Below are 18,875 nucleotides of genomic sequence, written 5' to 3'. Positions count from 1 at the left end.
AATTGCATTACAATATCAATAAACTGGATTACATACAAAATTGAAATTAATAATATCAATAAAGAAAACTGTATCCCTACTGACTGTGATACATCCAATGAATAATTTATAAATATTGCCAGGACTACCACTCCACTCAATAATTCTGCATTAGATGCTCAAGCGCTGTTAACTTATGCAAAACAAACAACTGAGAAATTTACATAGACCCCAATCACTTTAAATGACATTCATAAATCGATGCATAAACTAAGCAATTCAAAAACAGAAGATTATTTTGGACTCAGTAATTTCATCGTAAAGCGTATAGCAAAGGAAAACAAAATGCCACTTCCTTCAGTGTCTAACAGCGTACTAGATGAAGGAATTTTCCCAGAATGTCTTAAGCTCACAGTTGTATTATCTGTAAATAAAAATGGTGATAAAAACTTCTCAAATAACTGCAGACCCATTTCAATAGTACCAATCACATCCAAGATACTAAAAAATTATATGCATAAACATCTATCAACCATAAAAGCAGTCGAAGCTTTGGTAAATAATGTTTATGAAGTGTATGAAAAAAATCTATCTATATTTTGAGCACTTACTGATATAAGCAAAACATTTGACTCAGTGTCACATGTCATAATCATCAGAACGTCTGAATATTATGGCACAGAAGGTAAATCACTCAGTTTATTCAAATCTTATTTAGCTAATAGATTATGGATTGTATATGCAAGTAAGCAGAGGTCAGAAATTCTCCCAATAAAAAGAGGAATACCCCAAGGCTCTGTTCTTGGGCCTTTCCTGTTTGTTGCCTACATTAATGACTTTTCAAATTATATACCATGTAAAAACGTACTATGTGCTGATGACATGACATTAATATCAAAAGGAGAGACTTTACTAAGTGTACTAGCTGAGAACACGAAAATGATGCAAATGACTAATCACTGGTGCCATGCCAATCAGCTGCGGAAAAAAAAACCTCCCTCTCAGACACACACACACACACACACACACACACATACACACACACACACACACACACACAGAAGAAATAATTTTTAATTTAAACATAACTGAAAATGAAAATAAAACAGTAAAACTACTAGGACTAACTGTTTGATGTATCACAGAGAAAATATGGAAAAATTCAACATAAGATGGGATGTGCATGTACACAATACCAGAAATAAACATTTATTGGATTTGCCTTCCTCAAGACTTCCTGTAGTCCATACTAACTATAAATACTTGAGTATAAGGTTTTTCAATAAGCTACCATACTCAGCTCATACAGTACTATCAAATAAATATAAGAGTGTATTACAAACTTGGCTTGGCGCCATACGGGCGCGGCCGCCCTGACGTTGGCGACGGCGCCCGTATACCGTACGGGCGAGCCTTTACTTGGCTCCGTAAGCGCGTCTCCGAAGCCGTTTCGTCAACTAATGTGGAGGTAGTTTATTCTTCTTCCGCAAGAGGTTACCATTTATCGGCTACCTCATCGTGGGAGCCGTTGTGAGCACTGCAAAGACGAAGTTATCTGCAGTTCATTGACAGGTGTTTACGATCGTGAAAATGGCGCGCAGCGAGTTGACGGAGGCCGAAATCCTAGATATTCTATATGGAGATGCAGGGTCTGAAATTGGTGATTCTGACAAAGAGGATTCGTACTCTCCAGACGAAAGTACAAGTGATGATTGAGGTATGTATGTGTCTCAATTGCTTATAAAGTGAAGAGTTTATTACCGCATTTTGTATTGTGAGTAGTGTTCATTACTTCACTTGAATTTAGTACCTCTCAGTGCCAAACTTAGCTTTATTTTTTCTATGCAGACAGTGGTACAGTCCATTAGTCACCATCTGTGCTACCTGGTCGTATGTGCCTCACTGAGCACAAAAAGCAAAATTGGTCGGAACTAGACTATCAGCCAGCACTACCGGATTTCCAGGAAGTAGTCGGCGTAGAATCGCATTTTTCAGATGCCACTGAGGAGGTTCAATATTTTAGTTATTTCTTTGATGACGACGTTATTCGGCTCATCAAAAGCGAAACGAATCGGCACGCTGGTAACGTTATTACGGCAATGAAACGCCTAGGTAGCCTGAACATAAACTCTATTTGGCATAAGTGGTCTGCAGTAAAATTGCAAGAAATTTACTGGTTTTTCAGTATTATTTTGCATATGTGCGTCGTCAAATTGCCGAAAATCAGTGATTATTGGTCAACAGACCCGCTTTTGAAGACAGGATTTGCGAGTAAATTGTTGAGTCGCGATCGATTTTTCGCTATGTTGTCGATGTTACACTTGAATGACAACGCTACGTTCATTAGCAAAGGCAAAGAAAAACATGACCCATTTCACAAAGTGAGGACTTTTTTTAATTTCTTTGTGAATAAAAGCAAAAGTAGTTTTCATCCAGGCTTGAATCTGACAATAGATGAGGCAATCCGTTCCTTTCGTGGTAGAATGGGTAGCATTCATTTCACGGTGGGTGAGGAGAACCCTACGTCATAGTGACGTAGGTTCGCGTCATCGTGACGTAATTAACCTAAATTCATTTCACGCTGGGTGAGGAGAGCCATACGTCAAAGTGACGTAGGTCGCGTCATCGTGACGTAATTAACCTAGATCGACTACAGGAGAGCATGTATCGATCTCTGCAGTTGTATCGATAACATCGAAGGTAAATGTAAATCATGGAGGTATACCTCCATGATGTAAATACATGTGTGATGTGTACAATCGAAGTGACAGGAGTTGTGTGATATGCATATCCTAGCTGAATGAATGTGTGAACGAAGGAACCATAACGAAAGTATAAAAATCGTGTGTTCTGAAACGTGTGTGTTTCATGAACATAACGAATGTCTGAAGGAAGGAACCATAACGTAAAAAAAAACTTTTTTTTTAATCCGATGAATCGTGCATAAATCGTGTGGACAGAAACGTGAAATAATTAATTATTAAGCTGCAATCTAAATAAACTGGAATTTTATTGTGTTTCATGAACACAACGAATATCTGAATGAAGGAATCATAACCACAACGAAAGTTAAGAAAAGTGTCAAGTCATTTTTAAAAATCCGATTAATCGTAAGTAAATCATGTGGATAAAAACGTGAAATAGGGAGAAAGTAAAGTGTTTCGTATTTTTAGAAAAGCCAATGAATTGTACACAATTCATGTGGGCAGAAACATTAAACTGAAAAATTGTGGTGGTTCCGATGTTGGTGGAAATATTATACCATCTAGTTCCATTTAATTTTGCCTTCATGTTGTAAATCAACTAAGAAAATTTTGCTCTCCAGAAATAAATGTTTGCTGCTGATCATAATGTACTGACCTTTTACAACATACATCATTATTTTTCTTTGTAAGCTGTATATTGTGAAAAAACGACAAGTAAGTCTCATTCATCAGCATTTTAAGCATCTGAAAGCAGTGAGTACTGTGTCATTTTTCGCTACTTTTTGTATGACTTTCACTCAGTATGGAAGTAGCTACAGTAATCATGCCATACACCCACAAAATGTATGCCATGTCTATTGAGAATAAACACAGTATGCCACCATCACATATGAAACATCACATAGTACAAGAATCACAAGTACTCTTTGGACACAAACTTTCTTTAAAAGGAACTTCTTCCTTTGTGTATTGATAAACAAATGTGCAGTTACTCATAAATTTTCCTTTTAGGTGTATGACTGACATTCATACGCTTCTAAGAAAATTCTTAATGCCTCTGCACATTATCACATTCGTCCATATTACAAAAAATCGTAAGTTTTTTAATGGGAAAAGTGTGACTGAAGCTGAGAAGGTTCAAGGAAACTTTGGGTGTTGTGCCATATATTTGGTTAAAGATGCAGTGGGCACCTGGTGCTTAAAGGTGACAGACATCTCAGTATTTGGATCTAGCAAGTGGACCTATCCTCTAGGTGATTCTCAGGCAAGTCAACAACGGTACTTTGATACTTTTGTTTTTGGCTTTCAGATACTGTGATAAAAATGGCATTGCAACGGAAACTTAACCTTATCTCTGTTTTCCTGGGGAAGTTTGTAATAAAATGATAATATATCTGCTTGCTCTGAGTACTTGGGGAAACGCCATATACCTGTACATCGAACAAACTTCCGTAACAAGTATTGTAAGTGGTGTAGAGCCAGATCTGCCATGATATAGGTATCACAAAGGCAGTACACCGTGTGAATTGCTTTAAATTTTAGTCTGGATTTTATACTTCAGGGAAACATACCGAACACAATGGAAAATTTAACAGTGAGTGAGAAAAGTGTGAGGGCCACACTCATAAACGTTAATTCAGCGCCTCTCAATAAATTGTATCCCATGATATACCTTTTCAAGAGCACATACAGATCACCACTCATAAAACCTATCAAAATTAGCACTAGAATACAGGGAAACTTGTTTGGCAAAATCTGTTATGTCAAACATACAAACTCTGACCTCAGCCAATTGGGAAATATGAAAGTCACATGACACGAAAACAGCGCATTTGTTGCAGAAAATACGGAACTGCCAAGACGCCTAAGTGAAATTTTCATACTTTCTGCGTTATGATTGGTGTTCTCGCACCTCATTTGTGTTTATGAGACAATATTTAAACAGTAGACACCCAATATGATATAATGTGGAGGCCTATACAATTATGAAACACAAACTGTTTCGAAACATTATATCGTACTGTGTCATTTGTTTCGGAACAGTTGTGTGTTTCAGTTTGCCTATGTCTAACACAAACAAATAGCAATGCATATCGAAAAGGCACACAACAGTCGATCGGACATCTCGTGAAACATCATGACGCTTGCCCACGTCACTATGACACAGGGCTCTCCTCACTTAACGTGAAATGAATGCTACCCTGGTAGAATTCGCTTCAGAGTATACATGAAAAACAAACCCAATAAATATGGGATAAAATTTTATGCTGCCTGCGATTCATCAACTGGTTATATGTTGAACTGTGATGTATATACATGTTCTGCAGGGAATGTTGGCAATAGTATACAGGGCCTTGCAAAAAGGTTGTGTTCACAGTCCTTCGGCAAAGGACATTGCATTTATATGGATGTCTTTTGGACATGTTGTGGGAAAATAAAACTCTTGGAGTGGGAACTGTAATGAAAAACAGGAAACGTTTGCTGCGAATATTCAAAACACTAAAACTAAAAAAAAGGTCAGATAGTTCTTCAAAGGAAACACCATCTCTTGGCAGTGAAGTCGAAGTCAAAACGAGATGTTTTTTGTCTTTCCACAAAGCATAGGTCTACCAGCACTAGTATTCAAGTGCGGGCCAAAGGTGGAATAGCAGAAATTGTAAAGCCAGACATTATTATTGATTACAATAAGAATAAAGCTGGGGTTGACAGAGGAGATCAGTTCTCCAGCTATTAACCGTTTGCCCGAAAAACTTTGAAGTGGCGAAAAAAGCTGATTTTCCATTTGTTTATTATGTCAACTGTCAACAGTTTTATTTTATGTAAAGAGAAGACTAGGAAGAATGTATCCCTAGTAGACTTTATTCACAAAGTGGGGAAGAAATTGGCTGAGAAGGGCGGAAATATTTTTCAGCAACAAGCCGCTTCATCCTCACAAATTGAGAGGACATTTGCAAGGCCCTTACAGAGAAGGTCCCACCCACTGCGAAAACAAGGTGAATACTACTAGGTATTGCTAAGTATGTTCAGACAGGGGGAAGAAGAAGACGGGTAAGCACATAAGGAAGAAAAGTAGATGGTGGTGCAAGGACTGTGGCGTTAGCCTTTGCGTCCCACAGTGTTTCCAGGGTTTTCACACAAAGGCAAACTACATCTGAACTATTAAAATACTCTATACAGGTACCTGCAGTTAGACATCCCAGTGATATTTTTTTTTTAAATTTAGATTCAGTATAATGGCATTACTCAAGAGAAAGATCATGTAAAACTTTTTGTTCACGACATTTTTGTGTTTTCTTTCTTTAATTATAACACCTATTTGTATTTTATATTGTAAAATAAACTCACATTCATGTAAAGCTTTTATTTTTTCCTTTTAAATAATGCAAGAACCATATTCCTATTATTTTTCTGTTCTTTGAAATCTAATTTCAGACATCCATTAAATATGCCAGTTCACAGCCAAGTTCCGAGTGTAAAGAGGGCAGTGTTGAAAGTGTTAAATACAGTGAATTCTATTCAACTGACGAATCCCTACAAACTAATCACTCAAGTATATGTTTTCCCTGACTGATGAAGAAAATCTTTCAGTTCTTAAATAAGCTTGCTATTTTCTGTATATGTAATTGATTATTGCATAAAACTTGACACCACTCTGAATTTTGATAAAGCCAGTTGTGTGAAAAATACTGAAAGGCAAATAGAAATATTATCCTCTATTCTATTTTCTGCCCTGAAAAGGCCTAATGGCTTGATCCATTTCATGCTACTTAAAATTTACTGGGTTGAAATACTCCAATGTGAAACAAAAAGCAACACAGTTTCTAAAAGGCCATTAAGGCCTTTCTCAGCAGTAGCCACGGTTCTCTTGTTGCCTTACAAACTGCACTGCACTCTCTACTTGCGAGCCACACCGTATCAACCGTCTCGGCCATGCGCAGTAGACAGCTTCAAGACCACACTGATTGTTAGTGCAGCATCTTAGGTCCCACAATACTCCTGCCGATATAATGAAGCCTATACCTTCAAACTGATCATGCTCCCTGTGTTAATTACCGAATTTTTGCATGTTATCTCCTGCACTTTTCCAGTGCCACACGATCTTACATCTCTACCTACGAACCTCTCCCCATCCCCCACACTTTCCCCATTCTATCCCTGTCTGCACCCACTAAATCCACGACATCCAGTCACATCTGCCGTCCCCCTTACACTTATCGGCCCTCAAACCTGCTACCCACAGTAATATACATATATTTATTATTGATTAGTAACACTCTACTTTGACCCTTGTGACTTCTCGCCAATTTTAGTGAGTTTTTGCTTTCCACTATCGTCGTCTTCCTCAGATTTCATCTCGTTTTTTTCCCCCTTGTGCATCCATTTCGTCCTTTTTGTACTTTTCACACATATTTGGGTCTATTTTTGCGTAATTTTTCGGACGTAATTCTACTTTCTTACGTAATTTTTCGCATTTTTTGCACCACCATGGATCCTTGCTCCTTCCATCTGCGTCAATACAGAAAAGTTTCCTTATCCCTAGCCAGATCCCAGTCCCACATACTGTTCCTGCATTGTTGCTTGGCTCACGAAATCCCCCCTAATAGCCTTACCATCAAATTACCTATCTCTGGTTGCCACCCCTCCTTCCACAATGACCTCCACCTGTTTATATTCTGCCAATCCTTAGCCCTCATCAACGTAATCCTCAAAAACATGTCAACCAAGCCCAATCCTTCTTTCAGGACCTTCTCTCCATCCGCAAAATTCTCCTGCTATGTAATCCCAAATTCCTGGAACCCAAAACACACATTGAAACTCTTGCACTGCAGGAACTTGAGCAACATGCACAACGACCTCAAAAAGCTCTCCATCCTATTCACTTCCTATTCCCACCTTGGAGTACCACTGTCCACCACTTCTACAACAACCTCCCCCATGCCCCCTCATAGCTGACAAACCCTGTCTTGTAGACCTACTACACTTACCTCACCCTCCAAAACTCCCTCCCAACACCACACAGAACCAAGAACCTAAACGGACCCGCAACACTGTTATGAACCTTTCCTCCAGAAGCCTTAGTCCCACAGAAATATCAGTCCTTTCCAAAGGCCTCACCTTTTGCCCCACTCCAAAATTCAACCACGCAGGACTAGTTAAAGACCTTCTCTCCTTCTCCCGGTCCCTACAGTGGAAACACTTATTCGCCAGATGCTCGACCAATCAGGCTCAACCAAAGACCAATATTGAACCTTGCCTAACTCAGTTCACTCCTCCATCCTACTGTGATCCACCCCCACTGCCTCTAAACCACTGCCTGTTAACTTTCCAGAATTTCTTAACCTCCAACCTTGCCTTAACATCATTCCCCAAATCCCCCAATATGCAAACTAACCTTACATCCACAGTTCACCATCTAAAAACTGATCCTGACCATATAATCCTACCTACTGACAAAGGCTTCACCACTGTTGTTTTGAACTGCAAGGATTATGAGACAGAAGACCCCATCAGCTGTCAGATACTTCCATCTACAAACTATGCCACAGTGATCCCATTCCAGTAACCCAGCAGGATCTCCGGTCACTACTCAAATCCTTAGGCCCATCCCAGAACCTCTCCCCTGAGTTCATCTCTCTACTTACCCCTACCACTCCCCACACTCCCACCTGCTACATGCTTTCTAAAGTCCATGAAACCAACCACCCAGGATGCCCCATTGTGCCGGTTACTGTGCCCCCACTGAGAGAATCTCCGCTCTCGTAGACCAACACCTTCAACCTATTACCCGGAACCTATCCTCCTATATAAAAGATACCAACCATTTTCTTGACCAACTGTCCACAGTTCCTGTCCCTTTACCACATGGAGCCCTGCTCATCACTATTGATGCCACCTGCCTGTACATTAACATTCCTAATGCCCATGGCCTGACTGCTGTCGAACACTATCTTTTCAGACGCCCTATGGATTCCAAACCAACAAACTCCTTCCCAGTCTCCATGACCAACTATATCCTCACCCACAATTACTTCTCCCTTGAAGGCATTACCTACAAACAAATCCACAGTATGGCTATAGGCACCTGCATGGCACCATCCTATGCTAACCTATTCATGGGCCACCTAGAGGAATCCTTCCTAAAAGCCCAGAATCCTAAACCCCTCACCTGGTTCTGATTCATTGATGACATCTTTGCTATCTGGATTGAAGGTGAAGACACCTTATTCACATTCCCCCAGAACCTACAGAGAAGTTGCAGCATTAGAAAATTGTAGCGAAATGCAGGAAGACCTGCAGCGGATAGGCACGTGGTGCAGGGAGTGGCAACTGACCCTTAACATAGACAAATGTAATGTATTGCGAATACATAGAAAGAAGGATCCTTTATTGTATGATTATATGATAGTGGAACAAACACTGGTAGCAGTTACTTCTGTAAAATATCTGGGAGTATGCGTGCGGAACAATTTGAAGTGGAATGATCATATAAAATTAATTGTTGGTAAGGTGGGTACCAGGTTGAGATTCATTGGGAGAGTCCTTAGAAAATGTAGTCCATCAACAACGGAGGTGACTTACAAAACACTCGTTCGACCTATACTTGAGTATTGCTCATCAGTGTGGGATCTGTACCAGATCAGGTTGACGGAGGAGATAGAGAAGATCCAAAGAAGAGCGGCGCGTTTCGTCACAGGGTTATTTGGTAACCGTGATAGCGTTACGGAGATGTTTAACAAACTCAAGTGGCAGACTCTGCAAGAGAGGCGCTCTGCATCGCGGTGTAGCTTGCTCGCCAGGTTTCGAGAGGGTGCGTTTCTGGATGAGGTATCGAATATATTGCTTCCCCCTACTTATACCTCCCGAGGAGATCACGAATGTAAAATTAGAGAGACTAGAGTGCGCACGGAGGCTTTCAGACAGTCGTTCTTCCCGCGAACCATACGCGACTGGAACAGGAAAGGGAGGTAATGACAGTGGCACGTAAAGTGCCCTCCGCCACACACCGTTGGGTGGCTTGCGGAGTATAAATGTAGATGTAGATGAACCTCAACAACTTCTCCCCCATTTGCTTCACCTGGTCCTACTCAACCCAACAAAAAAATGGCTCTGAGCACTATGGGACTTAACATCTGTGGTCATCAGTCCCCTAGAACTTAGAACTACTTAAACCTAACGAACGTAAGGACATCACACACATCCATGCCTGAGGCAGGATTCGAACCTGCGACCGTAGTGGTTGCGCGGTTCCAGACTAAAGCGCCTAGAACCGCTTGGTCACCTCGGCCGGCCAACCCAACAAGCCACCTTCCCAGATGTTGACCTTCACCTCAGAAATGGCTACATCATTACCTCCATCCATATCAAACCTACTAACCACCAGCAATACCTCCACTTCAACAGCTGCCACCCATTCCATACCAAGAAATCCCTTTCGTGCACCCTAGCCACCAATGGTCGTTGCATCTGCAGTGACGAGCAGTCCCTCTCAAAATATACCGAGAGTCTCACAGAAGCCTTCACTGACTGTAATTATCCTCCCATCCTTGTACAAAAACAAATCTCCCGTGCCTTATCTTTCCAGTTTTCCAACATCTCCTGAAGTCCCACAGTCTGGCCACAGAGGAGCATTCCCCTCATAACTCAGTACCATCCAGGACTGGAGCAACTGAATTACATTCTCCGCCAGGGTTTTGATTACCTCTCGTTGTGCCCTGAAATGAGAAATGTCCTGCCCACTATCCTTCCCACTCCTCCTACCGTGGTATTCCACCATCCACCAAACCTACACAATATACTCGTCCATCTTTACACAACCCCTGTTTCCAATCCCTTACCTCATGGCTCATACCCCTGTAATAGACCTAGATGCAAGACCTGTCCCATACATTCTCCTACCACCATCTACTCCAGTCTGGTCACTAACATCACCTATCCCATCAAAGGCAGGGCTACCTGTGAAACCAGTCATGTGATTTACAAGCTAAGCTGCAACCACTGTGCTGCATTCTATGTAGGCATGACAACCAACAAGCTGTCTGTCCGCATGAACGGCCACTGACAAACTGTGACCAAAAAACAAGTGGACCACCCTGTTGCTGAAGACGCTGCCAAACATGATATCCCTCATCTCAGTGACTGCTTCACAGCCTGTGCCATATGGATCCTTCCCACCAACACCAGCTTTTCTGAATTGTGCAAGTGGGAACTTTCCCTGCAATACGTCCTATGTTCCCGTAACCCTCCTGGCCTCAACATTCATTAGTCACTGTCCTCACCCATCCAGCCCCCTCCCTGTTCCCATTCCAGCACTACACAGCCGTCATTTCACCGCCACACCCAGTCTTTTAATTTCTTTTTATTTCTCTCCTTTCCGTTACTTTTCCCCTCCCCCCTCTGCACCTTCTCTCCTGCCCTCCATCTAAACTGCAACACTTTACTGTTCGCTACTCCCACTATACTATCCCTCCCCCTCCCCGCCCCAGCCTCCTCCTTACACCCACCCAGTCACCACTTCCATCATGCACTGGTGCTGCTGCTCACAGTGTGGTTTCAGCTCTGTGAGACTGCAGAAGTGTGTGAAAGTTGTGTTTGCGTGAGTGTGTGTGTGTGCATGTGTGTATGTGTGTCTGCTGCTGACAAAGGCCTTAATGGCCGAAAGCTATAATTGTGTGAATCTTTTTGTTGTGCCTATTGCGACTCAGCATCTCCGCTACATGGTGAGTAGCAACTTTCCTTCTCTGGTATTGTTAAGTTTCAAACAATGCAAACTCCAGGTTGGAATATCAATGACATTAGAAGAAGAATAGATTGCTACTCACTGTAAAGATGGCACACTGAGTTGAAGACAGGTACAACAAAAAGACTGTAACACACTTAACTATTGGTTAAGGCCTTCTTCAGGAAAGGAAACAAACACACATTCACAAAAGCAAGCACATTCCAGTCCGAGCTACCGGAGGTGGCAGTCATGTTTGCATGAGGTGTGCTTTCTTGTGTGAATTTGTGTGTTTTTCTATGTTTTGCCTTTTCTGAAGAAGGCTTTGTCCAAAAGCCATCTGCAACACTTATGTGTCATCTTTCCTAAAAATTACAATTTAAAAGCTATGGGTATCACTGAGAAGTACATTTCTGAAATCTTTCTCCAGAAGTATTGTGTGATCTTCTCTTGTCACGAGAAGAAAGAAAACTTGTTTGTCCACATTCATATTAACTGGCCCTAGAAAGACTTAGAATACCTGCAAGTTCAATGTCTTCAGAATGGAAGTGTGTAAAGACAATACAATTTTGTAGAATGTGACCATCAAAACTTTGACAAATAATATTCATCGAAGTCAGTGTTTAAGTTTGTACCCATATATTCTAAGAGTTCTTACAAAATAATATTTTAAAATGCAATTAAATAAATTTATTTAATTAGCTCCCTGCATGAATTTCACTTCTCAGCTTATGAGGCACACGTGGTAATTCTTTGGAGGGATTACTGAGCAATTGGACAATCTTTTTTAAATGGAGTATGCATTACAATAGAAAGAATTATTGTTACAAACATTTTACAAATATTGAGTTTAAAATATTTTTGCTAAAATTTTTATCAGTATTTTAAAACGTGGTTGTCAAAGTGCACAAATGTACCTGGGGTGCAGCAAGAGGGAGGGGTGGGCGGTGGAGGTTGCAGATGCCAATCCCCAAGAAAAAAAATTATCTTCAGAAACCAGACTTACATCATGCCCTACCACACACTCAGACATATCAATCCAGTATCAGTTTGAAGAAAGGCAGAACATGTAATGGATACTAATTAATGGCAAGTGTATCCAGAGTCATTTGTCATGAAATCTCAAAACTGTTTCGTCTTTCAACATGAAACTAATGTGTGTGCCTCCCCCCCCCCCCCCTTCTCCCCTCCCCCCTCCCCTACCTCTAGCTCATATCTCGGGTATGCTCTTATTATTAGGTATAGTACTTTTGATTTTCATCTTTATTTTTAAGCTCATCCAGCATTACACAATTATATCAAAAACGGGGAATTGTGAGCAAGCAAAAATGAAAGGGTCTCAAAAAGAACTGATCACCACACAATTTGTTGCCAAAGCTGTATGAGTTTGCCAATCTCTTGTCTACATTTGCACACCATAAGCTACCTTATAGGGTGTTATGAAGAGTACTTTGGTTACCACTGACATTTCTCCTTTACTCTTCCATTGAATGAGTATTTCCAATTTCCATTGTATGACATTGAATTTTTCTGGTTTTCCTGACATACTCAATTTGCTTGATGCATGTAGCAAGACATAATACAACCACTCAAATGATACTGCTTAGTAGCAGATGCTAACTGTTGGGTTCCACAATATTTTGCACAGTCATGGAGAACTAGCAGTTAATGTAAATGTAGGTGCAGAAGAAGGCAGACATGTATTGTTAATGAATGCTAGTTGCAGCAGTTGAATTTTGCTACAGTGCTCAAAAACTTCCGTTACTTTTTGCTGTTTCACATTTCTCTCTGTTGTAAATGCAGCATGCAGCAATAAGTCTTCTACAAGTACAAAGTGTGAATAAGGGTAAACTTCTTTGTACAGGGTGAAGCAGAGAAAACACATGTTTTTTGAACCGATAGTATGCAGCAATCAGAGGGGGTAGAATTAATGATGGCAGACTACCCATACAATGCAGTTCAGTCACTATGGAGCGTTGGAGCATATAGCATCATGTGTTCATTGTCAAGCAGTACTTTAGAAACAATGATTCCATAGTCACAGTGCAACGTAGTTTCCGTCAAAATTTTAGAGTTGGATGTTGAAGTGCAGTGCTTGATCAAAATACTGTACTCTGATGGGTTGCACCATTTAGAACTACTAGATCTGTGATGAAAAAGAAACTACCAGGTCTTCCCCATTCAGTTCGTAGACCGAGTGAGAATGGCAGTTTTTGCTAGTCTTAAACGATCGGCTAGACAACAGGCTGTAGCGCTGAGTATGTCACGTTGTTCACTTCAATGCATCTTATATGATGATCTTAAGTTTCACCCGTACAAGGTCATGATTGTCCAGCAGCTTAGTGAAGGGGATTTTGTGCAGTGCAGAGAGTTTTGTCGCGTAATGGACGAATTTTTTACAGAAGATACAGATGCTACCGTCTTCATGAGTGATGAAGCACATTTTTATGTAGACAGTTAGGTCAATGTTCAAAATTATCGGTACTGGGTGCTGGAGAACCCACATGAATTACACCAAAGGCCTCTCCACCGTTTAAATGTAACAGTGTGGTGCTGCATTTCAAAGATGAGGATTGCTGGACCATATTTTTTTGAAGAGGAAGGAACTGCAGTTACTGTGACATCAGCACGCTATATTAAAATGTTAAACAACTTTCTTTGTCCAGAACTTGAGAGGCGTCAAGTGAACATGAGAGAAATATGGTTTCAGCAGGACAGTGCCACAGCACACATGGTGAGAGCATTCATGGAAGTGCTTCAACAAATGTTCCCAGGACATGTTATTTCGAGATATGGTGATGTTTACTGGCCCCCTCACTCACCCGATTTGTCGATATGCGACTTTTTTTTGTGGGGATGTTTAAAATCAAAAGTCTACATGAACAAGCCTCACACAATCAATGACCTAAAGAATTCCATTCGTCAGGAAAGTGAAGCCGTGGCAAATGAAACCAAGATATTATTTTTCGAACCTAATTAAAGTATGTTTGCTTCAAAACTGCATTAAAAATCTATCACTTAATGATTGTTTTTATTATTTTTATCAAACCAAGTCCCAGTCATTCAATAGTGAAAAACATGCGTTTCCTCTGCTCTATCCTGTACATAAAGACTAATGAGGCCCAATTTCCTTTGGATACAGGATGTGAGTAAAAGGGATGGCATAATGATTTTTTTTAAAAATCTGGTATATGGACAATATTTGTGCCTTTGCTGAAGTTATTATATTGAAATATCACATAAGAAAATTCTGTAAAGCTACTAAAATGCCGCACATATCAAACAGCACAGTTCATGAAATCATTCCATGTCCAAATATGTAAAAACCAACCTATATGATAATTATGAAACTCAGGATCACTGTTGACATATAAATGCAGAATTTAACAGACTGCCATGAAAATCCCTTTCAAAGGACTCACCTTCAATCCCTCACTCAAATTCTATCATGCTGTACTACTCAAGAATATACTCTCTCCCACCTGTTCCCTACAGTGATAACACCACCTATCTCATTTCACATTTAGTATACTACCAGTATACCAAATAATTGTTTTTATCTACCATGGCCCAAAATATTGTTGAAGCATGTAACCTCTTTAAAACAAGTCAAAGGAGCTATTTCTACAGAAAAAGAACAGCATTATGTTTCCTTTTACAGTTTCACTATAAAACATGTACAGATAAAACAGAAATGTACACAGGAAAGACCACATAGAAAATATTGTGGGCAAGGTGAAACAAAGACTGCATTTAATGGGCAGAACTGTCAGAATATGCAAAAAATCTACTAAACGGACTGCCTACATTACACTTGTCCATCCTCCTACAGATTACTGCTGTGTGGTGTGGGATCCTTGGCAAACTGTATCAATAGGGACACTGAAAAAGAGCAAAGAAGAGAAACTTGTTTTGTGCTACCACAAAATAGGGAAGAGAGTGTCACAGATATGACACACAAGTTGAGGTGGAAATCATGAAAACAAAGGCATTTCTCAAAATCTTGTACATGGCTGCACGTTCAGAGACCGTGAATAGTCACAATTGAAAGAAAATCAGCCCTCGGTCACTATTTTTAACAAATTAACCTGGTTTTGACACTGCTAGGAGGGTCTTCCTCAGAATTTAAAACAAGGACTTGTCTATATTCTATAACATGGTCACAGAATTATGACTAAAACTGAATGATAGAGTATAAGTACGGAATCGTCGTGAAAGACTGGCAGTACTTATATGTCATTTATAAAATAATAATTATGCCAAAAGGGCATTAATCACAAAGATATTTAAGATAAAGAAAACTGTGATGGCAAGCCACTAAGGGCTGCTCGTTATTTGCGTGGTGCAGGTTGCGAAATGGACTCTTAGAGAATGAAATTTTCACTCTACAGCAGAGTGTGCGCTGATATGAAACTTCCTGGCAGATTAAAACTGTGTGCCGGACTGAGACTCGAACTCGGGACCTTTGCCTTTCATGGGCAAGTGCTCTACCGACTGAGCTACCCAAGCGCAACTCACGCCCCATCCTCACAGTTTTCATTCCACCAGTACCTTGTCTCCTACCTTCCAAACTTCACAGAAGCTCTCCTGTGAGGACGGGGCGTGAGTCGTGCTTAGGTAGCTCAGTCGGTAAAGCACTTGCCCGCGAAAGGCAAAGGTTCGGGTCTCGGTCCAGCACACAGTTTTAATCTGCCAGGAATTTTCATATCAGTGCACACTCTGCTGTAGAGTGAAAATTTCATTCTAGAAACATCCCTCAGCCTGTGGCTAAGCCATGCCTCCGCAATATCCTTTCTTCCAGGAGTGCTGGTTCGCAGGAGAGCTTCTGTGAAGTTTGGAAGGTAGGAGACGAGGTACTGGCGGAATTAAAGCTGTGAGGACGGGGCGGGAGTCATGCTTGGGTAGCTCAGTCAGTAGAGCACTTGCCCGTGAAAGGCAAAGGTCCCGGTGGACTCTTAGAGTCCGTTTCAAAAACTGCACCACGCAAGTAACGAGCAGCCCTTAGTGGCTTGCTAACACAGTTTTCTTTTATCTTAAATATCTTTGTGACTAATGCATGTTTATTATTTTATAAATGACATATAAGTACTGCCAGTCTTTCACAACAATTCCGTAGTTATACTCTATCATACATTTTTAGTCATAATTCTGTGACCATGTTATAGAATATAGACCTGTGTCTGTTTTAAATTCTAAGGAAGACACTCCTAGCATTGTTGAAACCAGGTTAATTTGTTAAAAATAGTGACCGAGGGCTGATTTTCTTTCAATTAAAAGGCATTTCTTGTTGCGACAAGATCTTTCCACAAAGTTTTAGTCACCACGAAAATACTTTGTTGAGTCCCACTCACTTACAGAGAAAAGGCCATCATAATACAAAGTAAAAGAAAAGAAAACAAAGTTTGTATGGAATGATTTAACTGTTTGTTTTTTCCACAAACCATTCAAGAATGGAATGAAGGGAAACAGTCTCAAAGCAGTAGAATGAGCCCTCTGCCAAGTACTTAAGTGTGAATTGCAGAGTAGTCATGTAGATGTAGATGTAATACACACATGCTTCAGTACATACCAGTAACATCTAACTGAGCTTTTGATGGGACAGATCCTTTCTCATTCGTTGCTATTACTTCATATTCTCCAGCATCTTCAGGTTTAGCTTTGTCAATAATTAGAGCACTTGTTCCATCAGGCAGCTGCATTATTTTTGCATGTTGTCCATCAGGAACAAATTCTTTCCCATTGTGAGTCCTATAAAACATGCAAAAACAATTATCTTCAGAAACAGCGTTAAACTGTACCTCTTAAATAATACCTAATACACAGCTGAAGGTTATATGACAGACTGAGACCAAAATTTTGTGGAAAAAAAAAGATGTGTCTATCATGTTCCCATACAATGACTGGCTATAACGCAATGATCAGAAAACCTGTCTAATATTTATAAAGCTTAGTGCTAAATGGTCCAACCTTTTCTGAATTCAACATATGAATTATTGAAAGTGAATGCTGCCTCAGTTCTAAGGATGGTGAAAGAGTACAATAATTACAGTAGACCAATGCCTGCAACAATATATATGAGCATTTGTGTAATGTATATCGTGTGTGTAGATCTCTAGTGTCACAAAACTGTCTATTAAGAATCTAAATTTAATGTCATTCCCAGAAATATGTATGAATAATTTTATACATTGATGAGTAATGTGTTGTATTTAACAGTTGCTGTGTTTTAGAATTATATTTAACAGTTCCCAAATTAGTTGTTACTGTGTGAGTGTGAAATATAAATATATGGTGATATTCAAAGACATTCACACTTCATTCCTTACCATTTCAATGTAGCAGGTGGATGTCCAACCACTTTAACTTCAAATCTAGCAGGAAAACCTTCAACAACAGTTGCTGGCAGCAGAGGTACTTGGAATGTTGGCTTTTTCTCACGTGGTTCAACTTCAACCTTGGCAGAGCCAGTTATATCACCAAGCCTATTACTTACACTGACAGTGTAAACACCAGCATCTTCAGGTTTTACAGAATCTATATGTAATCCAATTATACCACCAGGTTGGTTCACGAAATTAACTGCCTGAGATGGACGAACTGGCTGACCATCTTTGAACCTAAAAATTAAATATTTTCACATTAGACAGTCCCACTGCTTCTCATCCTGAACGTATCATTTCTGTGGTTCTAATCCACTATAAGTCTTACAAATGGAGACATATAAAAATTAATATTATATCTACAATTAATGAAGAAGTAAAATCCAGACTTACCATTTAACCTCAGGTGCTGGAAATGCTGCTACTTGAGCTTCCAGCTTCAGTGGCTCACCAACTACACATTTAGCACCTTCAAGTGGCTTTGAGAAACTAGGCTTGCGGTTATTTGCTGGAAAAAATAAACAAAGGGGTACTGTTAAACCTCAAAACTTCAGTAAAATTTCTTGGTTGAAAGAAATTAACATCTGAAATAAAGCATTGAAATATAATCCAAACTAAGATTTATGAGATGAGTAGTGCTGTTTGCAGCCTACTGGATGTAATGTTCCACAAGAAAACATTAATTAATTTCATCTGTTGCATATCTGCCTTACTTTTTATTTATTTTAGTATCAAAGAAGGGAAATCAAGCAAACTAAATAACCAAATAATAATAATAAATCAGATTTAAATTGTAGTAGTACATCTCACGAACTAAAAATGAGTTTAGTGTTCATAGTGTCATTACATACAGAGGTGGGAGGGAGACTTACGTTTAACAGCAACAGCACATAATGCAGCATGTTCTCCATTCTTATTTTTGGCTACAAGTTTGTAAGCACCACAGTCAGTAGGCTTTACACCTTCAATGAGTAACCGCACAGTCCCATCAGGAAGAGCTGTCAATTTCACATGATCATCTGCATGTAGAGGCTGACCATCTTTGAACCTAGGTAAAGACAGAGTATGTTTTTATAAATTTATATATGGTATAAT

General features: G+C 39.9%; 1 protein-coding gene across 3 annotated transcripts in view; it reads right to left on the bottom strand.

The window, feature by feature from the left end:
• LOC124593678 (obscurin) overlaps positions 1-18,875 on the bottom strand; it is a 688,571-nt gene that overhangs the window by 179,527 nt on the left and 490,169 nt on the right. For all 3 annotated transcript variants that reach the window (XM_047131972.1, XM_047131974.1, XM_047131973.1), the window contains 4 exons: positions 18,653-18,828; positions 18,174-18,288; positions 17,727-18,017; positions 16,970-17,148 (listed from right to left, as the gene is read on the bottom strand). In XM_047131972.1, the coding sequence (XP_046987928.1) occupies positions 16,970-17,148; positions 17,727-18,017; positions 18,174-18,288; positions 18,653-18,828 (761 nt within the window). The remainder of the gene's footprint in view (positions 1-16,969; positions 17,149-17,726; positions 18,018-18,173; positions 18,289-18,652; positions 18,829-18,875) is intronic.

The sequence above is a fragment of the Schistocerca americana genome, chromosome 2, assembly GCF_021461395.2.
Source record: "Schistocerca americana isolate TAMUIC-IGC-003095 chromosome 2, iqSchAmer2.1, whole genome shotgun sequence".
Taxonomy (NCBI): Eukaryota; Metazoa; Arthropoda; class Insecta; order Orthoptera; family Acrididae; genus Schistocerca; species Schistocerca americana.
Note: the sequence above shows the minus strand (reverse complement) of the source record. Positions and strands in the feature narration are given on the sequence as shown.